General features: G+C 33.2%; 1 protein-coding gene across 4 annotated transcripts; it reads left to right on the forward strand.

The window, feature by feature from the left end:
• Positions 1 to 893: 893 nt before the first annotated feature.
• Positions 894 to 24,644, forward strand: SAR1 (SUPPRESSOR OF AUXIN RESISTANCE1). 4 transcript variants are annotated; one of them, XR_003605914.2, is made up of 28 exons: positions 894 to 1,184; positions 1,255 to 1,387; positions 1,481 to 1,751; positions 2,066 to 2,126; positions 2,265 to 2,422; positions 7,073 to 7,158; positions 8,213 to 8,317; positions 8,405 to 8,499; positions 9,235 to 9,355; positions 9,979 to 10,161; positions 10,272 to 10,461; positions 13,006 to 13,577; positions 15,256 to 15,418; positions 16,535 to 16,809; positions 16,924 to 17,111; positions 18,524 to 18,600; positions 18,683 to 19,029; positions 19,765 to 19,833; positions 19,911 to 20,229; positions 20,561 to 20,689; positions 20,824 to 20,932; positions 21,016 to 21,087; positions 21,305 to 21,428; positions 22,126 to 22,233; positions 22,516 to 22,656; positions 23,590 to 23,763; positions 23,838 to 23,956; positions 24,070 to 24,644. XR_003605914.2 is itself a non-coding variant. In XM_028080156.2 (28 exons), the coding sequence occupies exons 1-27, from the start codon at positions 997 to 999 to the stop codon at positions 23,877 to 23,879; spliced, it is 4,503 nt and encodes a 1,500-aa protein (XP_027935957.2). In that variant the 5' UTR covers positions 894 to 996; the 3' UTR covers positions 23,880 to 23,918; positions 24,070 to 24,644. The 4 variants fall into 4 exon arrangements, 1 of the variants encoding a protein (XP_027935957.2); XM_028080156.2 differs by having other exon boundaries at positions 20,558 to 20,689; positions 23,838 to 23,918; XR_003605913.2 differs by having other exon boundaries at positions 895 to 1,184; positions 20,558 to 20,689.
• Positions 24,645 to 25,539: the final 895 nt, after the last annotated feature.

Genomic DNA, 25,539 nt, shown 5'->3' on the forward strand with positions numbered 1-25,539 from the left:
AGGAAAGTTTTGAATATGTTTGGTTAAGGTATATAATTCAACATGTGCAAGAAACTTGTGACTATCCCCGACAAAGATGGAATCAACAACCATATATGAAAACAATAGTATCTTGCTCAATTGAAAGAATGATATAGATATCCAAAAAATTCATTCATGTGAAAATATGACATGTCTATTTATAAAGTTTTTGTCAATAATAACTTTTGAGCAAATGATTCACAAGTTCAGACTCTGTCACCTCAATGATGTAATTTTATATGAGGGGGGAGAGATAGAATATGTCATGAACAATATTGTATTAAAGAATATAAAATGTTGTACTCTTTTTCCTTCACTAGATTTTTTTTTTATCCCAAAGGGTTTTTCTTAGTAAGGTTTTAATTAGACACATTCTCTCATTAATAGACACGCAAGGGAATGTTATGAATTAATGATTGTCCATTGATACATTTACTCATATGATTTTGGTATGATTGATACTCATATGACTCATTTCTTTACGTAAACATAGGTATTAAGTAAGTTGTAATTTGTTTCCTTACGGGACTCTCTCTCTTCCTATCAATACTATGACTCATTACATTACTCTTACTCTTTACGTAAACATAGGTATTAAGTAAGTTGTAATTTGTTTCCTTTATGCGACTCTCTCTTCCTATCAATACTAATATATAAAGAAGTTGCTCCCTATTATCTCATTATTTAATCTTCCTTTATTCTCTTTTCTTCTCTCCTTTATTATTAACTTTATTTTATAATAAAATATAATTTATTTTTATTTTATTATAATTCAAACACAAGCTATTTTTTTTATCATGTAAAATCCTATTGAAATTGAGTCAATTAAACTATAAAGACGGGGGAGTCAAATTCTAAAAATGTTTCTAACGTTTTCTTTTTATTTTCACCTTTTAGCGCCAAGTCTCAAAACCCCGAGCTCTTCTTCACATGCACTAGGGTTTTGCTTCGCTACTGCGATTCCACTAGAAGAAAATGGTAACGGGATCAGCATTGGCTGGGAAGGAAGTTCCCGTTGCCGGAAGCGACGCCGTTCGCTGGATCGATCTCCACGTTCCTTCTTCCTCCAACATTGTCGCCGTCAATGGCGACGCCGCTTCTACTACCACCTCCGACCGCGCCTCCTGCTTCGTCGTCGGAGATCCTCCTACCTATCTCATCTGGTTCTCTTCTTCCTCTTCTTTTTAATTTCATTTTTCGCGTTCGGAAAACTTACCGTTTTGCTGACCGCAGGAGAATTCACAAGGCTCTACCTCACTCTCTCGAGTTGCTTGAACTCGCTGCTTCGAAGGAATTCCCTCGCGTGGGACTCAGATTCACTTTCCCCGACGCGCTTTGCCCCTTCGCGTTCATATGCAAAAACGAGGTTTCTTAACTTCTTCACCACATTTGGTTACGGTTTGCTGGTGTGTTTTTTTCGCTTTGGCAATTCATTTTGTTGCCTTTGTCATTTGCGCAGATTTCTGGTGCTTCTAGATTCCCTTACTTGCTCTATGTGTTGACTGTCTCTGGCGTCGCGTACCTCTTGAGAATTCGAAATATTTCTGCATATGCGTCCATTTCCATTGTTCCTGTGGACGAGCTTCTGGAGGTTAATGTGCGTGGTTATATTGCCAATCACGCGGCAGCGATAACTGCTGTGACAGCCACTGCCGGGGGTCTTGTTGTTGGCACGAGTGATGGTTCTGTTTTCTGTTTCCAACTCGGTGTTCTAGACCCCAGTGCTCCTGGTATGAACTTGCTATTTCCTCTCTGGGCATGCGTTTTTCTCTTGCCTCTGTTTGCTTTCATAGTAAATTTCAGCTGTATTATTTGTATGTCCTATTGGAACTTAAGATTGCACTGAAACTTCACCCTTAGTCTGGTTTAGGCTGGTGTTGTGGGATGTTTTAATTGTGAATTGGAAAATAGGGTTGGGGTTCAGTTGTATAGCAACATAAGTTCATCTTCTGACTGTCTTTAATTTCTTCTCTTGTTTTGAAATTTCGGTGATGTCTATTTTATCACTTTTCAATGGTTTGTTTTGAATTTGTTTTTGTCAAAGGTTTTGTTCATGAGCTGAGAGACGAAGCTGGAATCACACGCTTGTGGGGTTTAATACCACGGTATTTTCTTTTTAAATTCTAATACTCGTTAAGCATGTTTAGTATCTTCTCCAATTTTCTAATATATTGTCTCTTTCGTCAATTGAACCTGTCACTATGGTGTGAATTATAAGACATGTAATTGAAATGTGTATTTAGGGGGAAAATGGTAGGTACTGTACAGGAGTTGGTAATTTTGGAGTTGCACGACAAAAAGTTTGTGTTTGTTCTTCATTTGGATGGGACTTTACGTATTTGGGATCTTGCATCTCACAGCAGGGTCTTTAGCCATAACATGGGGACTATGACAATGACAGGTATTGTCTACCTCTTGGATTTAATTCCATCCTACATTATTTTTTATTTGTCCATTGCAATGGAGGCCTTATAAACATTGAAAAGGACTGTTAGTTATGGTTTTGCAATGTTCATGTTAACATGAATGGGATGAATTAGGAAATCTGCTGGTGGATTGCTATATTATTTTATTTGTGTTATACTTGTTCCATTATTACCAGCCTCCATTAATGTTGAAGTGAACTGTTAATTTTGTTTTTTGCAGTGCTTATGTTTATATGAATGAGATAAACTAAGGAGGTTTCAGGACCCAATGATTATTTAACTAGTAGGTTTATGAAAATTGGAAATAGCATGCACTGCATGGTATTAGGTTATTAGCATATAATTTGGGATGTTTAGGGCCAAGCGCTGGCTGGCTTTGATATTATTCCAGCTTCTGGGAGACCTTTTAATATTTAGCATTGAACAGGTTTATAGTAGCGAATTAGGATTGATTATGATTATTGTGAAAGCGGTCTTTTTGGATTCTAAAGTTTTATCAGTGATAGAAAAGAAATTATAGTTTTGTGTCTTCTTTAATATTGTGTATGGGACAACAAACTTCCATGAAAGGTAGATGCAACTTTGTAATTTCCTTTAGGAACTCTAAGCTTCTTTTTGCCCGAGCCAATGGACTGTTGCAACATTTGAAAATGAGAGAATTAGGTAGTATGGTTGTAGTTTGCTTGAGCTGATTTTGAGGGATTGGCGAGGAAAGTTGTAGGTCCCATTGCCTGTTGATTCTGCGCAGGGTGGTGAGAATGGGGGGAAAATCACGTTGAGAGAGATAAAGAAGAGAGAACTGTGCAGGTGGGCAAAGATGCAACCTCATTGGTTATGTTGCACATATAGTTGATTATGTTGCTAAAATAATAGGCGTTTATGTCCCATAATTGAGTGTTTTGTTATTGTAATGATAAATAATTTATAAAATAATATGAAAATATTAATAAAATTATTAATTCCTGGTATTTCTTACTTCTTTCTCTTCCTCCCCCCCCTGAAGGGAAGGTCACATTTTGCTAATGACGTTCTTCACTAATCCCATAATCTTTATATTTAGTGGAAAGGAAACAAAGATGATATTTATTCCCATATCAGGCAAAATTTTTTGTTGTTTCAAATTGTACATCTATTGTTCCAGTTGAACTACTTGTTTTTCTCAGTTTGTTGGGTTCAATATTTTTCCCTCATTTACTTTATTTTCTTCTCTTTCTATCGATTCTCAAGCATAATTTGATTTTTGTTTGGGTGGCAATAGAAAAGTACAAACATGAGTGAAGTTAGTTTCTGCTCCAGCTGAGCAGTGTTTTTCTTTGTCACTTTGTCTATTAACTTTCATTCACACACACATATTCTAGGTCTATGTTTTATCCTTTTTCTAGCTATTCCCTATAGATATTGCAAGCATTTTGAAATATTATACACGAATATAAAAATATCAATATGCATTTCAAAGTTTTGTGTACTTTGTGTATATACTTTTGTGTAGTATTATAGTAGATTATTATTTTTATATTTACTTTTATTTAAAAATTTGTCAATTTAGAAAAATAAAGAAATAATTTGCTTTCATTTTGAAAGTTATGGAAGAGTCCTTATGGGAGATTCCTTTAGTATCCTTAGTAATTTGTGGTCAATATTTAATCACATATTCCATTTTATAAGTGTTGAAAGGATCAGTGACAAAACATGTCATGGTATTGCTCTAGTACCACATTGAGAACAGAGTACCTGAGAAAGACTATAATAATTTCTGAGTGTTGTGGAGGAGGCTCCCACGGGAGTTCTCTTTGTGGTGGATTTGAATTTGAATGTCGTGGTGGTCATCGGAGAAAGGAGAAATTGAAATGCAAAATTCTGAGGTTTGTGGAAATTCAAATTTCATTCATTGCTGGTAAAGAAATGTGACTTGAGTGTAGGGAGAACGAAGAAATACATTGACGGAGAGACCAGTAAAGCCAAAGAGATTTGAATATCGTAACTTTTCAATTATATTTGGTATTGAGGCATTATTGGTATTAACACAATACTATACTATATAATAATAAAACATTTATATTTAAGGTAAAAAATATATATAATTAATTAATTTAATAAATACATTTTGCATATTTATATATCTTGTATATTTAAGTTTATGTTACATTCTTTAATGTTTATGAATCTTACGATTCATGATTCAAAATTTAAGCTATCCGATATGCAATACGATTCTCGATTCAACTACCATGAAGGTGAGGCTTGCACACTCATGTATATACTATAATTTGACTATATCTCTAGTTGATATGACATCTCTAATACTTTCTTTCACGTCAAGGATTGGACATCTAGAGCATGATAGTAGATATTTATGGGTGGTTTGATAGTGACCAGATGGACTTAACTAATTTTGTTAGGATAAACTTAGATACTGTCTTAGGAAGTGGATAACTTAACTCAATCTCACAAAATCGATTTGTAAGTTAAAATTTTTACTTATTTATGTATTATATAATTTGGCCATGTATTTAGCCTATGTGGGATCTCTAGCAATAAACATAAAAATTCATGAAGAGATTACCTATGTTTGTACAACTAAGTTGGATGTGTGACAGGTAAACCAGTAATTATTAGGGCTATTGGCATCCTTGCAATCCACTAATGGATGGGTACTGCAGAAGCTTCCTTCCTTGTAATGATGTCTTTATCTATAATGAATGCTAAAGATTTTTGATTGTGCATGTTTGACAAAAAAGGAAGTAGTCACATGTAGGAATCAGGAAAAGATTGAAGAAAGCAAAACCCACTTGTCTTGTTTATTTGTCCATAGTATGGGGATTCGAATCTGCCACTGGGTTAGTCTAACAGGTTGGGACTGGGCTTGTGTGGGTCCAAAGAAGAGATTCTTGGAGTTAGTTATGCATTTAGATAGGGGTTTAATGAGCAGGTTATATGTATGATGTGTCAGAAGTTTAGGGGATGGCTGTGTTAAATAGAAGAGTATTAAGTGAGAGAGTTGCTGTGTGTGAGGAACTTTGTGCTGTGTTCTTCCTTTGCTACTTGATCCCTTTTGTATCTCTTTGATGGTCTAATCCAGAAAAAATACAAATCAAAGGCTTACATTTGTTTTAGTCCCTGCTAATGCATCCATTTTTTCAAGTTTCTGTTTTTTGGTTTGACTTTTTAATCCAACAATGTTTGCCATCAAGGTTATCAAATTGAGATTCAAATAGTGAACCATCAATATTTGTAAGGTTCAAGTACAGTGAAAAATTAATTCAAACATATAATATGGATAATATATTTTTCAATGTAAAGAATTCAAGCTAGAAAACTTCTTCAGCAATAGTCATACTAAACAAGAATGAAAACAAAATAATTGAATAGCCAAATAGAGTAGATTCATTGAATGAGTGGCAAACAAAGATAGAATAATAAAGTAGAAGTTCCTAAGTGTTCTTTTTTAGTTCCTGTTTAAGCTCACATTTTTTTTTCATTAGAATTGGTGAAAAAATAAAAAGCCATGAATGGTTGAATTGTATATATTGAATTACACAAAGTCATTCGCGTATGTGAGGTATAAAGTCATTTATCTTGAGATACAAATCGGTCAATAGCCAAAATGTATTGAATTGTAAATCGTAAGATTCTAATGACTATGGTTGCCATAACTTGGTTTGGCCGTCGACATAATGGTAGGTTGAAACATGCTTTACACAGTTAGGTTGCACCATCTAAAAGCAAAAATTACTATATTTATGGAGTAAACAAAATTCGGCATATTTTGAGGACAAAAGCTCTATATTTGTAGGGACATAAAGCATGTTTTATGTAATGGATGGTCACCTGACTATGACATCCAAATACTCAAAATGCAAAAAAAAGTATTGGTGTTTGACACATATCCATTGATTATTTTGAAAATTTTCTTTTATGACTACCTGACGGCTAAGGTACTCTAAGAAATAACTTGAGACCCAATTTCACATTTACTGTAGTTTTTTATTTGTTATATTTATTGTTAAAATGTGTGCTTTCTGTGCTATTCTAATTTGGGCAGGGAAAATGTATATTTTTGGGTTTATAGTAACAAGAATACATTCTAGTAAGTGGGGGAAAAGATACTTAGCCATGCTTGCTTGATTACGAGTATATTTTTAATGGTGATTATCTTTTTTGACTCTTGTTATATGATGAGCAATTAGTAATGTGAATGTCTCTTTATAGATGTGGTGTACTTATGTTTTTTTACACGCATTTCTTAAAGTATCTTGATTTTTAAAAATTTTCCATATCACCATTTCAGGGTTGTTATTTTCTTTTATTATACTCTATTTGGATGTAATCAGGTGACAGTGAATATTGTGGAGATAGTAACTCATTTTTTTGCTGGGATTAGAACGAAATCTCTGTATATGAAAGGACCTCAAACATATTTACGCCTAGACAAAACTTCCTAGTTTAATTTCGTTTGTCTGAGTAATTTTCTGGAATCTATTAGTAACGTTATCTCTTATCTGCTGGCATATCAAATTCAATTTAAAGTGAATTACACTTGATCTCTCCTTTACTTTGTTTATTGGTATTTGTGTTCTCCCAATTCTTTTGTGTACTTATACTCACAAAATCTGTTTGTTCTTCAGGTGCTAACTTTGTGAGGTTATGGGTGGGTCAATCTTACCCAGATATCGGCATAATTCCTTTGGCAATTTTATTTCGAGACACATTGGTATTGCATTTAAAGACATTCTGATTTCTTACTCTTTTTAAATGCAACTATCCAATATTGATTATGTTTAGATTATCTTCTGTTTGAATATACTCTTGAAAGAAACTTCATAGTTTCTGAAGTTTGATGATAGCAGGACTTTTTAAAGGAAGACATATATCTTATTAGGGATTAAAAAATGCATTGGTGGATTGAAGATTTCCTATTTTAAATGTATTTCTCACAACAGTTTAAACTAATAACTTTATGGTCCTACACTAACATTGAAGCCTATGAAAGAATCTGTGAATAGTCTTTTGAAGTATAGGTCTGGTGGTAATAACTTCACAACGATAATTAATTATTATTTAAGCTTGACTTGGAATGGACTGCATTTTGTAACCTATTAAGATTAAGATTAAGATGTTATGTTTAAGCATTAATTAGTGAAGTAGGAATATAATTTGATGATATAGAAATATGCTTCATATGAAATATTAATTAGCAACAGTTTACTCCCTTGTTATGTTTTATAATTTCAATTTATTTGATGGAGTGTGATAAAATGTTCCTTTTTCTTCCCTTGAATGATATTAAAATTAATTTCATATTCATCGTGTATGCAGGCTTGTTTATGCAATTGCCAGCTAATAAGCCAAATGAGTTGGGTTTGCAATAACCCAATCTGAATTTGTTTAACTAATGCCTAGAAATTGTTGTTGTGTTTACTTATTTAATTCACGAGATTTCCCTCTAAAGCAAATAATTGATCAAAATTTGATGGTTCTTTTGTGTTCCCTCCTTTCTTTTTCTCCTGCTGTTTGGATTGAATCTTCTGCCTTCTATCCTAGTTTTGTCTGAAATGAAAAAAAATTGTAGTTTTTCTTATGTTTAAAGTTCATAAGAACCTATTTCTGTTCAAATTTGTTGAGAGAAATTTGGGCTGCCTGTTGAGGATGCTAAAATCTGTTGTAACATTCACTGTTTAGTTAATGTAAAGTTGATATTACCCTTTGACTTGTTATGTTTGTTTTGCTTTCTTTTTGTAACTGAGTTTTTAGGCTTTATTGTGAAGGATGAAAATTTGGAGACGATCTCTTTGTGTAGTATCCTGTATAATATTGGGGATAAAATCGTGTTTTCTATGGAGTCTTCAGTGCAAAACATTCCCTTGGAGGAGGTAATCTGCTGTTTTTACTCGTTCAGCTTGAATTGAACGTGACTTTTCCCCTTGCTCCAGATGTGAGTGTCCTTTTATTTTTTGCAGGGAAGATGCCTTGATGTTAAATTAACATTGGAGAAGATATGGATATTGAAGGATGATGAATTAGTATCACACACGTTCTCTACAAATACTGATGAGTATGCAACATTTTCAGTTCTTTAATATCTGGCTGTTCATTTGATCATGTTTCAGAAGTAGTTGTAGAATAAAAAACCTGAAACTATATCTCTAGTGGTGTTAGCATTTTACTGCTCAATAGGAAAGAAGGAAGTTGGTTTAGAACTCTTATGTAGCTAAATATTTGCCAATTCATAATGATAGTACTAGTTGTCCATAATTCCAGAGGGAGGCAGGCAAGGTGAGGGTTTGTTTTGGTGCTGTTTTAAAATTTTATACTCTACACCTAATTTCCTTTTAAAAATGCTTTTCATCTCCAAATTGTTTACAAGTACTGTAGCCATCATGTTATGTTACAGTTTTACGTCAAATTTCTGAAAATTTAGATATTATAGTGAGATTCTTGATAACTGCTTATATTTGAAAAAAATATGGTACATAAATTATATTACTTGCAAATGCAATGCAGTATAGTCAATTTTGGGTTATTTTGAAACTCATTTAGGAATATCCAATGGTGGTAGCTTTTAATATGATCCATTGTAACTTTAGGAAGAAATTCATTAAGTTATTCAATCATCTAAAGAGTAATTTCACTTCACACTAGTGTGAAAGTTTCCTAACTCTATATATGAAGATGTAAAAGAAAAAGTTTGCTAGACAAATGATGACAGGGAGAGCTCCTAATCATCCTATACAAAAATCCAGACATCCATTGATTGTTTTTTCTTAGTTGTTATATTGTGTTTTGTCAGGGTAGAAGCATTTTCTTATGCTTTACAGGAGGAATTTGTTGCTGATCAACTATTTCAAAGTTCAGAGCATCTTGCAGATGAAATTTTACAGATCACACATTCAATGTTTTCATCTTCAAAGGTAGTAGGTCACGTATAATTTTCATCTTGAAAGGTCTTGGAGACCTTTTATTGCTTTGCTATTATTTACAGAAAAAAGTCGGACTTCATAGTTCACTGAATGCATCTGCACTCATTGGTTGCACTGCATTTGTGTACACTCAAGTACATGTGCACTGGGTGTGCTTATAGCTAATGACGATTTTACAAAAAGATGATTAATCCAACTCTAAGAACATGGTAGTGGTTTGTATCCAAACTCTGAGGGCATATTTAATGATACTGTATTGCGTACCTGATAAGGTCTTGGTGCTTGTTACTTATCACGTACTTAGTTTTCATGGCTTAGGATATCTATATGTATCAATTTAAGTGGTTAGTTCTAGCTTGTCAATATCTGTTAATGGTTACTAGAAGCAACTTACCTTAATTGCTTCTCAAGGTTTAGAAAAAATGGTAGATGAGAAATTTAAGTTTCAAACTACCTATGCTGGAGTAAAAGGATTTTCTATCAAGTGAAATGTAAATTGTTACTGTTCTGGGAGTTCTCTTATGGTTAAGGAAACAACTTAATTATTTCTTTTATTGATGAAATAAGAAAATCATCAAGAGGAAGATTTTGATTCAGTCATTTCTTTTCTGCAGGATGATATTTTACCTTTTGTATCTTGTGTTTTCTTAAGAAGGTTGCTTCTTTCGGGGGTTCATCATAATGCTACTTTGTATGCAACTATAGTTGAGTATAGCAGGCATTTGGGTGAATCTGAGTTGCATACATTAACTGCTGATGGGATAAAGAAGGAGATACTTTCCATCATAGAACATGAGGTTAACATTGTCATATTTACTAAATCTATTTAATATGTCCTTAATTTTTCTCTATTTAATTTTAAGGCTGGGAAAATTGTTGCAAACTGACAAGATTGATAATGCTGTAGGTTGGATCTGAAAAGGTCTCTTTGTTGCACTGCTGGAAAATTTTTTTCAACCGCTATTTCCATAATTGGTGCAAGAACAATGCATTGTATGGTTTGCTTGTTGATTCCTCTTCTGATGCCATTGGTTTAATCAGAAGAAGTTCCATTTCACTTTTTCGGTCTTTGGAAGATATTGAACGGATCGTGGAGGGTAAATATTAATTATAGTTATCTCTCTCTTTTCTCTCGGTGAATTCTTATATTATTACATATATTTCTGGCTTTTCCATAAACGGTTGTTGTTAGAAAACCTTTAGAATCTGTCAGGGAAAGTGAGAAAAGAGAGAAAGAAATTGAATCTTTTGTATTTTGAATCAAAAAGAGAGGTATAATGAAGAATTGATACAGTGGTTAGGTAGTTACAAACTGTTAGTGACAGCTGGCATATTGTAAGTGATAGCCGTCTTTCTGCATTAATTTTTAACTAACAAGAATAACTCTTAGAAAGTGAACTTCAAGCCTAATTCAACCTAACAAAATTGGCTTGATAAGATAAGGTTTGCGATCCACTTATATATTACAAATTCACAATTTTATCTTATTTTTAATCTATGTGAGATCTTTTTCACATCCTATCATGTTGAGGACTTAACATCTTGAGTGTTACCTAATAATAATAGGTGGCACAATAGGTCTAAAAAATCTCACTAGATAAACCTCAAAACCATCTTAGGAAGTAGATATATTGTAAGCCTAACTTAACATCACAAAACTCGTTTGATAAGATGAGGATTGCATTCCACTCATATAGTATAATTTGGTCATATCTCTAGATGTGGGATCCTCAACAATAACAAGCTACCAAGTTAATGCAGTTGAGAACTACATTTGTTCAATACAACTCTTAATAGTTTTAAATTCATTAACTTGCTCATTGTAAATGTCAGAGATATGTTTTGATTATGTTAAAAATATGATTTGATTACATTAAATAGAGATATATAATATGAGTTCATAGTGAAATATGTTACCAAATATTTCCCATTTTTAAATATTAATCATGTGTCTACACAATACTCAAAATTCATTATTTTTATTTGACTTTCTTTCAACATATTATTAGAGCAGTACCATACCTTGTGACCTGACTTGTATCTAATCCTTTCAACATGGTATCAAGGGTCTAACGTGAACGGAACAAAATCTGTTCTTTCCTTGTGGGTCCACAACTCACAAGAGTAAGTTGTTTAGCAATCATATACTCTTTCCTATTTATTTTCTTTCCACTGTCATCACTGTTCATGCCAGATACTCTGTTCACAACTGTAGTGATAGTTCACCACCAAAGTCTTTTTTGTGAGCTTGTTTTTCCAGTGAATCCTGTTGATGTTTCTATTTAGTACTGTTTAGCATTAATGTTTTTGGACAGTACAGTTTACAAGTTTTTTGTTTTTGGCAAATACTGTTCATTATTGACATTTTATCAGCAAGTATTGTTCCTCCTCGATGTTTTTTATTTTGTTGAGCCCTTGCAGGCTGACAACCACTATCATTGGCATCACCGTGATGTGTGGTGACCATATTTGCCCTTTGATAATAGTTGTCGTGCCTTGTGAGCATTTTTGCTTCCCAGCAACTGTCATGCTGCTCTCTGAGCAATTTTGCTTGTCTCAGCTACTGTGTCCTCTGATAATTTTTTTGATTTCCAGTGGCTGGCTCGCTCCCTTAGCAGTTTTTGGTTTCTGGCAACTGCTGTGTTATTGATTCATTTTATGCTCTTCAACAGCTATTCCCTCTGAATCATTTTCAATAAGCTCGACTCATGTGAAACGTATGTTTCAGCTTGATAGGGTATTTTAATATATGATTTGAAAAGGATGAAACATATTGAAGATGGATTGTCATTTTGATGGAGAAAAATGTATGGGACTATTAATAACTTTGTCATTATTTTCTGTCAGCTTTAGTAACCAATTGGCTGACATGTTTACTATGTCTCTCATGGAGTCTTGAGTGGATGACATTTGTATTAAGTTTGTCTCATGATACTTATGCTTCAATTTGAGGGGGAGTGTTATATATTATATGATTTGGTTGTGTTAAGAGATGTGATTTGATTATATTAAATATGGGTATATTACCAAATATTTCTCGTTATTCAATTTCAATTTTGTTCCCTATTATTATATTTCTTTTTCATTATAAATAGGAATACTCGTGTGTACACAATACGCAATTCATCATATTCCTTGTCAAAATTGTTACTTAATGTATTTTAAGAAAGTTTAAATTTTATTTTCTATCACAACTGATTATTTGTTGTTAATGCTAGGATTGTGTTTCTAGAATAAATCCCATAACTATTGGGATTTGTCTCCCTAGAATTAGCTGAATAATGTTTCCATAACAGCCATGAGGCTTGTCTGCATATAGGTCCAATGGCCCAATTATTCAGTATGAGAAATAAAATATTCGTCCTTCTAAATTTGAGACTTCTCTGTGTCTCTCTTCTCAATGTGGTACTAGAGCAGTATTTCGTGACCTGTTTTGTTGCTTATCCTTTCAACAGTTACTGATGGTTGCCTTTCACCAGATACTATGCAACTAACAAGAATAAAAAACTACAATGAAGATGGAGTTGAGAACTCCATCTGTTCTATACAACTTAATAGTTTTTAATTAATTAACTTACATTATAATCTGTTCTCTGCTTTCATATGCTTTTCTTAATATAAATTTTGTTTATATTTTGTAGGCTCTTCAGATGATGTTAGTGAGCTCACAGGCCTCATGGATATCTTTGATGATGATCTGGAGTGTGAAATTCTAATTGACTTGCTCAGATGTGTCATGAGTTTCAGCCAACAGTTGGGCAAAACTGCTTCTTCTATATTTTATGAATCTCTTTTTACTACACCGTTGATCTCTTCTGAAGATATCATTCGCTATGTTGTAAAGATTTTAGAAACTGGATATTGTATGTCAGGTCCAGTGTTCCAAACATCTACTTCTGGTAATCATGTAGTTGTTCTGGAAAAGGAGCTGACAGATCATAAAAGTTTGAGGAAACTTTCCGTGGATATGTTTTTGTCACTTCAAAGCTTGTACAAAAAGGCTTCCGCATGGGGCAGGATTTTAAATGTAATTGAGTGTTTCCTGAAATTTTTGGTTCCGAAGAAAGTAATACAAAATTTTAATACTGAAGTATCATCAAGCATCAATTCTTCCGTTATAGTACATACTACTTATCAGATTGCAAAAGTGATGTTTGAATCTGCCTGGGACTTTCTTCTATTTCTAAGCTATTTGGTGGACATCAGTGGCCAGGTGAGTCCATCCTCATGTATGCATACTTGTTGTCCTAAGTGTAATTTTTTTTTTACTCTAAGCATAATTTATTTGAAATTATTGTCTAATTAAATCAGATAGAAATTATAAAATTCTTGTCAAAATATATTCTAGAAAGTTTTAAATATGATTCGTATTGTATTTTAATTCTGTATGTTTGCTGTACCTTGCTTTTACTATCAGCATAACAATCCTGCAATCTTTGGGATTTGTTCCCTAAGATAGGTTATTCTTGTTTCCAAAAATATACAACAAATGTATGTCTATGTATTAGATGTATGTAAGGAGATATAGTAAGAAAGAAATTATTTCTTCTAAATTTGAGTTGGTATTAGAACTCTTGATCTTTGGGAGCCTCTAATCGTGTGACCTAATTGCAGTCTTCATTGCTTTGTGAACCTAATTGCAGCCTACATTGTTGTGTACACCTAATTGCAGCCTACATTGTTGTGTAAACCTAATTGCAGCCTACATTGTTGTGTAAATCTAATTGCAGCCTTCATTGCTGTGTAAATCTAATTGCAGCAGCCTCCATTACTAGATGATCTCAAACTCTCACCACAACCTCCATTGCGCTGTGTTTCCCTCCTTTACAACTGTTAGAATAATCATTAAGCTTCAGTAGGGAGTAGTGTGTTGGAAACATCTACCAGCCGTACCTACTGTTGTACCTGGGTGTCTAGTGCAGACCTTTTATCTTCTATGCTCCTCTTGTATCAGACTTTTCAATATAAATAGAAGGTCATGAGAGGGGACCTTCAAGCCCTCCAAAATATATTTTCTCTCTTTTAATCTTATCCCACTTTGGTTTTTGTCTTGTTTTGTCTCTTGCTGTCCTGCAGTAGTCACTGCTGTTTGCTGCTGTCCAACACCGTTCACTGCTGTCCGCCACTGTCTGCAGCTAACCGCTGTTGTTTCTTGCTAGTTCCGAGTTTCTTGAAAATATTTGAGAAGTTCTTGTTGTATCCTAGAGGATTTGCGCAATATACTGCGGATAAGTCCTTAAGGTAGTGATTATGCACGCCTTAGGAAATCCAATTTGTTTGTGTTTTCGTTAGCATATACACAACTTTGTCTTTACTCTGGCAAATTCAACTACCAATGTATTGACATGTTCATTAAGTCTCTCATAGAGTCTTATGTTGGTGGCATTTGTAGCAAACTTGACTTATAAGTATGCTCCATCTTGAGGGAAGGTGTTAAATGTATGATTTGAATGAACAAAACATATTGAAGTTTATTATCACTTTGTCAGATAGAAAGTCATGTCTGGGGTAAAGTATGTACTAGTATTGTCCAATTCCTTTGGTCAATTAGCAAATATATTCACCGAGTAAGGGGTACTTGAATTAAGTACATATGCAACAAACTTGGTACATATCAACTATATCCTTGAGCTCGAGAGGGAGTTTAGAATCTTGTAGATATGTTAGAGTCCTATACATGTAGTAACGGTAGATATTAGGATCAATGATTGATTTTATATTTGTTACTGGTAATTATGTTCTCTTCCCTATAAATTGACCTTTCATGTTGATCAAGTTCTTAACATATACAGACAGTTGTATTTGTTAACGTGATTCTATTGCATCTTTGTAGATATAGATTAATGTCTTGTTTGTTTCACACATATATGTTGCGATTGCTCTTCATGCAGGTCCATTTGACCCATGATGATATAAACAAAGTACAGCTTGAGTTAGTTCCGATGCTTCAAGAAATAATTTTTGAATGGCTGATCATCATCTTCTTTACGATCACACCATCTTCACTGGCTGTAACCGAGGATTTCAATTCTAAACTTTCATCACTACAAATAGGTAGGCTGTATGGTGTTTTTACTTACATTGTATCATGGAAGTTCCAATTTGGTTTGGCTGGCATGAATTTATCATTGTAAGGGGATGCAGGCTCACAAGATTATTCCCCTTCTGAATTCTGGAAGAAACAAGTAATTATTTCATATTATTAGGATTTTAAATTTGGTTAAATCTATAAAAATGTCATCATTGTAACACAGTTGGTGAAATCACTTACCGTATGAACTAAGAAGATGAAACTGAAGTTGTTTTTCTTTGTCAATTTCACAGATTCCATTTTATCAGATAGGAACAAATTAAAGAGATAAGACATTTAAAATCAATTAGGAAATTAATGAAAGAACTGTTTGAATCAAGGAATGTCATCTCCATGTGTTGTATTGTGATGTGATATGTGAAAACTTAAAATTCGGAGTCAAATTTGGATTCACCCAATTAGGCAATACTATTTGAGAGAGCAAAATAAAGAAAAGCAATGTGAGATACTTGGTATGAAAGAAGCCATACCAAAATTATTGAGAAAGAGAGTAGTTCCTTAAATCCTTCTTGGTCAATAATAAGTACAATTTATATTTTATATTAATAATGAAGAGGTGGGTAGTTGAAAAAATTATTTTTACCAAGCTCCTCATTATAATGCTTTCATGGTATTGTACCTCATGATATCTCAGGTAGAAATTTGGATTGCAGTTATATATTTAAGATCATAGACTGTAAAATAATTCAGCAAAGTACAGCTTATGTTCAATGGCTAAAAGAAACGTCAAAACTACATTTTCTGGCTGCTAGAGATTCATTAAATATTATAAGTTAGATACGCTAGATCGTCAATAGTTAGAGGATGGAAAGACAGGTTTAGCTTAAATAGGAGTAGGGAGTGAAATTCAGCTTTGTTACCAAAGGGTAAATAGGGTCGTGGCTTGGTTGTAAAGGAAAATCTTTGGAGTAGAGATCTTTCTCCATGCTCTGTTCATTGTCATTCAAGCAATAAAGTTGATTATTTTCTTTCCTTCCCTTTCATTATGAGTTTGTAACATTTACAGTTGAGGCTTACTGAACTGAGTATGTATAAGCCATACTTTGGATATTGTGTTGACCTTTTTGAGCGTGATACAGATAACAACATGGGGAAAAGATTGCTGAATGAGAACCTGGGCAGATTTGACTTTACATTGGCTTTTATATTCTTGCTCAATGTTGAAAGTTCATCCTTAAACCATAGCCACTTTTCTTCAGATCGCTTTTCAAATGCACAGAGCTTAATTAATAGGGCAAGAGACTTCATCAATTGGATCATCTGGGGTCAGGCTGGAGAATCTTCTACTTTCTTAACCCGTTCTATTGATCTTGCAATTATTCTTTTCAAACATGGCCAGTTTGGTGCTGCTGAGGTTAATTTACTTGTCCTTTTTGTTCCCCACAATGGGTTCTTTCTCTTTCTTTCTTACTGTATAGTTATGTTTACTGAAAATATCTTGTATTTCAATTGACAAATGTTTTAAAAGCAATTGCTTATGATTGCCGAAGCACATTTACTAAAAGAGAAGACATCCCATAGTATTCAAGATGCTGATGGTGGATGGTGCATACGTCATCATCTTCTAGGGTGTTGCCTACTTGCACAAGTGCAGTGTGGATTACATGCAGCCCATAAGGATAAAAAAGTTTCTGATGCCATTCGCTGTTTCTTTAGGTATTACAACACACCTTTGAACTATTTCTCTTTTTATTATTTGCATGATGTGGTTATACATAATTCAAAGTTAGGGAAAGATAAATAATATAGAAAGGGAAGTTGATATTCTTCCTATTTGTAAGAAATAAGCATTAAGTAGTTATATATGATGACAATGATTTATAATTTTTATTTTGCTATAATGATGTCTGAGAATTATGCTTGTAATTTGAATTTGCATAAGTTGCATTTATCATTATTATTTTGTGAATTTTTAATGTATCTAGATATTTATATGACATGTATTGTGTCGTTGTATTGCCATATACCATTTGTGTTGTATGAAGCCATAACCTGCCACCATTCTGTAGCCACCTAGTGCCAAAACGACTCCCAGCTACCAAGCATATTATAGAATTGTATATGTTCTGAATGTATTTATATTATTAAATAGAATCAATTACAATAAAAACACCTAATAATTATCAATCATCCTAATTTATGAGATTATGTAACGGTTGATTTCCTAGAAATCTGTAACAACAAATTATATTCTAACACTCCTCCTCAAGTTGGAGCATATATGTCATATGCACCAAGCTTGTTATAAATATACTCAATCCGAGGGCCGCTAAGGGACTTGGTGAATAGGTCAGCCAACTGATTGTTAGAGTTGATGAAATCAGTAGTGATTTCTCCAGAGAACACCTTTTCTCGAACAAAGTGACAATTAATTTTAATGTGTTTGGTTCTTTCATGGAAGACCTGGTTTGATGCAATGTGAAGTGTAACTTGATTGTCACAAATAAGTTGTGTTTCATGGATATCCCCTATTTTTAGTTGTAGTAGTAGTTGCCTACGCCATGTAAGCTCACAAGTGGCTGCTGCCATAACACAATATTCTACTTTTGCACTAGATCTATCAACTATATTGTGCTTCTTGTTTCTCCATGTTTGAACGTGAGGGAAGAGAAAAGAATAAGAAAGGTCATATCTAGAAACTAGGTACAACACAAAGCACACTACAGCTTTTCAATAAATTCTATTTAAGATGACTTATTCTAACACTTATTATGTCCTTGCTATTACAGAAAGTCCTAAGTATTAAATCTCAGTTCTGAAGTGTTGCACAAATTGCTTAAACAGATTCAATGCTAACAACTTATGACCTTGAGCAAAAATAATACGAAAGTCAATTGATCTGTTACTAAAACAAATGGAGGAAAGTGAGCAAGGAGAGAAGGCAATAGGAAGTATATTAGAAGATCTGAATCAATTGTCAGCTTAGAAATTTCATAAATAATAGTCTTCGTGTTGTAACTCTCTCTATATGTGTATAGTTTTCATTTTTTTATTGTGTTTTATGTTCTCTTCATATTTACTTGTGGTTGCCTTGAGGTATGACCCATCACTGTTGGTGTTTAATTCAGGTCTTCATCTGGAAATGGTGCATCTGAGGCTCTGCAGAGTTTATCAGATGACTTAGGAATTATATACCTTGGTTTTAGTGAGTATTTCTGTAGCTTAATTGTAATGATCTTAGTAAGTAAATGGATAATCGTAGCTTCAGTTTTGTGGTTTTTATGCAGGTGGTTGTACATCAATTGCTACATGGAAGCTTCAATATTATCAATGGGCAATGCAGTTATTTGAACGTTATAGCATTAGTGAGGGTGCTTGCCAGTTTGCACTTGCTGCGCTTGAGCAAGTTGATGAGGCTCTATATATGAAAGATGACATCCGCACAAACAACTCAGTTAATGAATCAGTGACAACCATCAAAGGACGACTATGGGCAAATGTTTTCATATTTGCTTTAGACCTTGGTCGATATTATGATGCATATTGTGCAATAATTTCAAATCCAGATGAGGAGAGTAAATACATTTGCCTGAGACGATTCATAATTGTTCTATATGAACAAGGAGCTATAAAGGTTGGATAACTATGATAAACTCTTCTGATTTTTCTTCTTTGAATGATCTACTTAATGATTTCTTTAGGTTAATATTTAAAATAGATTGTATTTTTGCGACCGTACTTTTGTGCTACTGTGTTCAAAGTTTGATTACAAGAATATTAATTAGTTACGAATGCCAGTGGGTTTTTAAACTGAAGTTTGCAAGTTAAATTTAACTCCTACAACATTTTGCAGGGATGCAATATGTAAATGTATGAATGTCTCTGCTTATGGGTTACCATTTTATGCTAATGATATTTTTCTATATTTCTAATTATTCTATTGTATCTGTTATGATTCCTGTACTTTTCTAGTTAAAAACAGTGTGACGTTATTCCTTACTTCCAGAGTTATATGTGTGGTATAAGGCAGATTATTAGGTTAAAATATTCTCAATATCTTTATAGTAATTAGGAAAAAAATATCTTCATAATCTTCCTATTTTTTTCTGCATATTTTTATTTCCTTGAAGGTTTTGGTTATTAAAAATAGAGATGATGAGAATGTAATTGGTGTGATTGATATCACTAAAATAATTCTTTATTTTCTTACATAGTTCAAGTATATGTCAAAATTTAATTCATTTTTTGTGTTAAAGGAAGCTGCATTTCAATAACTCCCTCCAAATATTTTATACTTTTCCTTTCACATTGTTTTGGTAAAATTTCCATTTACTTACGTTATTTAGTACCCTCCTGCCCTTATCTACAGATTCTTTGCAGCAATAGACTTCCCCTTATTGGTTTAGTGGAGAAAGTGGAGCAAGAGCTTGCTTGGAAGGTATGCCTGTTCTGGACAAATTGTATGTTAATTTGAAGTTTTCTAGAATATCCATAAATTTTACATGTAACATGTAGGCTGATCGATCAGATATTTCTGCTAAGCCAAACTTGTACAAGTTGCTTTATTCATTTCAAATGCACCGGCATAATTGGCGACGTGCAGCGAACTATATATACATGTATTCTGCTCGTTTGAGAACTGAAGCAGCGTTGAAAGATAGTGTAGGCAATTCCTTGATGTTGCAAGAGACGCTGAATGCACTCTCTGCTGCAGTCAATGCACTACATCTTGTTCATCCTGCATATGCCTGGATTGATTCCTTGGTTGAGGGAAGTTCTCTTGTGAATGAACATTATCCAAGTAAGAAAGCTAAAAGAACCCCAGATGAACATTGTAAGTAATTCAACTACAATAGTCATGTTATATCACCAATTTTACTTCATTTTTTTAACAGAATGAAATATGCTTGATCGAAAAGGATTCTTATATAATGTAGTCTTTTTAAAAGTGACTCTTGCTAATATGTTGAGGGATTGGGTAATTTTGCTTCATTAATGTTTTATTTGTTCTCTTTTTTTTTTTTTAATTTTTTCTTTAAGGGGACCTTATTCTCCTTACTCGATATAACGATCCATGTCTTGGTGAATTTCTTCTTTTATAATAAAAGAATTTATTTATTTGTTTTTGGAGTGTTGGTGATGCTATTTTCTGAACCTTACAGCAGCAGCTGATAATGATGCAGAGCCTCAAGGCTGGCAGTCCTCAATTGATATTGAAAAACTTGAGAATGAATTTGTGCTAACTTCAGCAGAGTATATGTTGTCACTGGTAAATGTCAAGTGGACATTTTCTGGTAAGCATCTTTTGTCGGTAACTCATATGGTTGCTTCCTTAACAACTCTGATGTCATTAAATTTCAAAATACTTTGTATTTTTCATTTGATAGAATTTCAAACCAGTTTTCATTCCCGCTCTTTCATTTTGAAGGAAAACATGGAGCTCTCTCAGACTTGGCTGATCTTCTTGTCCAAAACAATTTATATGATATGGCCTTTACAGTCGTTCTAAGATTTTTCAAGGGTTCTGCACTGAAGAGGTATACATCTTGAACTTGTGTTGCATGCATACACACATGCATGTGTATATTGTTGACCTTATAGTCTTGGTATTTCTCTTTAGGGAGATGGAAAGAGTGCTATCTGCTATCTCACTGAAATGCTGTCTTGACAAGGTGGAATCCGCCTGGGTCGAGTATGTTGACCTATTCCTTTCCATTCTTTTACAAACCTTTTTTGTTTTTAAATTGATGAGATATGATACCTGACTTTAAAGGTCATTCTGTTTGGTTTAGAATTTGTGATTTCATTATTGTTTATTTAGTGTTTTGGCAATTGCCTTATTTTCAGAAAACTTCTTTATACTGTTTCTGTCAGTATAGATTGTATCATGTACTCTTTATTTATTTCAGGGAACGCAGTCATTTACTGGCATCATCAAAGAATGAGATGGTAGTCCACGGTTCACCTATTACAGTTTCCACAACTCCACGAACTGAAAGAAGCAACCAGTGGGCAACACTCAAGCTTTACCTTGTTAGTATCTTCTGCTTGTTTTATTGTGTTGTCCATTACATGATTTTTGCATTTTTAATCTTTGTCTATATATATATGGTTTTTAACTCTGTCGTATTCAATGATTAAAGGGTATTCCTCTGATTATTTAGACATCTTTTTGGCTTTTGTTGTCTAACAATCTGGGAAACAAGAAGGAAAATTTTCATGCAAGTGTAGATTATGTGATTTGGTGTATCAAGTTGAGAAGAATGTTATTTTTATGTAAGCATTATTGCTATCTAGAAACTAGTGAAGTTGGAATATTATAAAAGAATAACATGTGTTATGCTTGGAGCTTTGGTAATGTCATTTTCTGACATTCTTTTGATTTGTTTCTAGAACCAATAATATAACGAATGTCTTGTCTCCTTTGTTAGGGCTAGGTCATAAGATTCTACTCATTAAGGGTTAAAGAACCTAAACCCCATAAACTTGTGGTATTGGATTTAGCGTTCCATGCTCATTTGAATTTCTTTCAGCTGTGTATATTGTCACTGATGGAAGCTTTCCCTAATAAAAGACATTTTTGCGCGTGTACAAGTCTCGTAGTTTTTCCTAGCGGGTGTACCATTCTGTCATTTTGTTGTGTGTGGTTTCTTAAGTCAGTTTATGTACCTTTTATTTTCATTTTTTGTCCCTGGTTCACCCTTTCTTTAAAATTGCTCCTAAATTGCAGGAAAGGTATAAGGAATTTCACGGTAGATTACCGATTATTGTTGCAGAGACTCTTCTACGTGCAGATCCTAATATTGAATTGCCTCTTTGGCTTGTGCAATTGTTCAAGGTAATTTTCTAGGCTGAAAACTGCAGTTAACGATTGGCGTTAACTGATGCAAGAGAGTACCTGCTTGTTTTGAAAATTGGTCTCAGTATGGTTTCAACAAGTATATGATTCCTATATGAATCTATCTAAATTGTTCATTTTCCAATGCAACTAAATAAATTCAATTTTAGTTGCTTCTGCTCTACAAAATTAAGGGATACTTTTCCATTCTCATTCAGCCAGCCTCGGCTTCTACAATATTGGTTTCTGTACAGTTGATATTGTTTATGTGGCTTGTGACAGGAGGGTCAAAAGGAAAGGTTGTGGGGGATGACTGGCAGGGAATCAAATCCTGCATCTTTGTTTCAGCTTTATGTTACCTATGATCGTTATGCAGATGCTACTTACCTTTTGCTTGAGTGCATAGACTCATTTGCCTCAATGGTACATTTTTGCTCTTCTAATGATCACTTTGATTTGTGTATGCTCAACTGATGTATGGTATCTCGACAATTAGTTACTTCTATCACCACTTCTTTACGTGTCTTGGGTTGTCTGCTGCATTGTAAATATTTTACTCAACAGAACTTTTTTCTTGTCATGGAAATTGAAAATATTAGTTAAATTGAAAGTTATTTCAAGAGTTCTGTATTTGTTACTATACTTGTATTAAGCCCCAGTGCAATGGTAAAGCTGGGTCTTGGTTCAAACCTGGAAAGTCTCATTGCATATGCCTAACACTATGGTTGTTCTAATGGACTGAATAGGGCTGAAAATTGTTTTACAGTGGAAATGTTACTTGATGGGTGTTTGGAAGCAGTTCATTTGGATATGTTGAATGGTTACTGTGGGTGCTGATAATTTTGATTGGAGTTTGTGGTGATCACTGATTAACTAGTGCAAAGATTTCTCTGTGGTTTAGCTTGTTTAGGTTTTTATGACAAGTTTTTGGGTCGTATTTTGTGACAATGTTAGTGGTTCAAGATTTACGCACTTTCTATGTCAAAAGATTAGGAAAGGTTGTGTTTCAGAAAGGGCTAGTCTTTGGTTTTTCTACCTCATGCATTTGTGACCATTGTCAAGTTGGTGTCTATTATGAATAACAATCAAAGCTATTCTTCCCTTTCTTTTCCGATGTGCAACAAAGTATGTCATAGGTTTGGGAACAAGTTGTCCCAGTTTTTCTTCTTTTTGATGTTGAGTTTTTTTTTTTTCTTGGTGATCTCTTCTTATTAATATGGGTTCCAATACTTCTTCTGTCATATAGATATTCCTGATACAGTGTGGTGGCAACTGGCAAGTTTATGCAGTGCATGGTTTAGCCGCGGTGTCCTTTGTCCGTTCTGTATTTAATACTGTAGTAACATCGTTTTGCAGAGACCAGCAGATATAATTAGAAGGAAAAGACCGTTTGCTGTTTGGTTCCCGTACACAACTATTGAGCGGCTTTTGTACAGGCTAGACGAATTAATTAGAATGGGTCACATGGTTGATCATTGTGAGAAGCTCAAAAAGATGTTACATGGTTCTTTACATAGTCATCTCAAGATGGTAGGAAAAATTAGTCTTTTTTTTAGTTGCTTGGCACATATGTTTATACCAGTCTATTTGTGTCTGGATTGCAGTTGAAGGTGGACTCAAATGATGCTGTTTCTGTAACTTCTTGATTGCTACTTACACTGACCACTGGGAAGTTGTAGATAATGGTGGGATCACAGCTCTTGATTCTTTGCTCTGTTCAATGGTTTGTCTTTCTTTAATATGCATTCCCGTCACTTTTATTTCCCCCCCCCCCCCCCCCCCCCCCCCTCATTTATATGGCTTGTTCCTTTGATTGATCATTTCACTGCTGAACAGCATAATATCCAGTGAAAAGGCCGCAGCAAGTTGGCATGGAGTGTAAAACTTTGGGGATGAAAAAGCCATGGGTGTGAAGGGTATTTCCCTTTCTTTTACAACGAGAACAGGGCAAAATAACTGAATGATAGTCAACGCCTATCTGTCAAGAATTGGAGATGTAGTCCTTGAACAACCATATAAAATTTGTATATGATTTATCTTCTGGAAATTTTGGGCAAAGGTTGATTGACTTTGTTTGATAGAGTGCTATGGCTAGATATGCATAGTAGCTGTTCAACTGCTTGTAGGGAAATTCCGCATAGAATGATTAGTGGAGGAATGTTACTCATCTTTTCTTCCACTGAAGGTTGACGAAAAGTGTTGTAGTCCAATTCCAGTTAGAGAACATGGTCTGATTTTGTAATCTAGTTTAACAATTAATTAATGAGCAACTTAACTAGGGATATCAAACCCTACTTGCCTACTAAATGGCCAAGAAGATCCCTTTGGTTTTTTTGTAATACTGACTGTAATAACTCAGGATAGCGATTTCTACTATAAAATTTGCAGCCCTACTGAAGCTATTTATACAATTTCTTATCTAATTATCATGATTAAAAATTAATTTAATTATTAGTAATAAACATTGCGTGTGTCCAAAACTATTCTCTTTGACAGATGTCTCCTTCTATTTGTTTATCAATTTCCCCTTTTTTATTTAGAGTTACTTCAGCTGTAAAAGTACTTGATATTAGGAATAGTAACGGTGTGATGGGTTTTGTTATTTTATATCTATTCCGTGAAAAAAAAATCATTTTTATTATTCAAATTGAATGGATATTAAATCTTTTATATATATATATATATATATATATATATATATATATATATATATATATATATATATATATATTCATACTTGTATTTACTTATTGTTTCAATTTTAATTATTTAATTTTTGTAAAATTAAAACAAAATGTAAATGAATTATAATATTATCAAATATGTAATATTAAAATAAGGGTTAATTTTTTAATATTAAATATTTAGAAAAAAATTAAAATTAAAATTATATATATATATATATATATATATATATATTTTAAATTAGAATATCAAATAAAATATCATGAGAATTAAAATGTTTATTAAATTTGTAAACATTAATTAAATTTAGTTAATAAAATTTAAAAATATTTTTAAAAAATATAAAAAAAAAATAAATATTCAAATTAAAAGATATTTCAAATGTTTGTTTACTTTTTAAATTCTAAATTTTTTAAATTCTAATGAAATACTTTTTTTATACATTAATACAAGTTATAATATTTAAACTCACAAAAAATAAAGATTAAACTAATAACAATATAATTTTAATATAGATCTTACTGTTATGAATTAATAGTCGTCCATTGATTTGATACAATTATTCATATTATTCATTGATTGTTCTTTATGTAAATATTTGTATTAATTATTTGATTTGTA

This window comes from Vigna unguiculata, chromosome 7 (assembly GCF_037176805.1).
Source record: "Vigna unguiculata cultivar grain cowpea cultivar isolate G323 ecotype 2 chromosome 7, ASM3717680v1, whole genome shotgun sequence".
NCBI classification, from domain to species: Eukaryota; Viridiplantae; Streptophyta; class Magnoliopsida; order Fabales; family Fabaceae; genus Vigna; species Vigna unguiculata.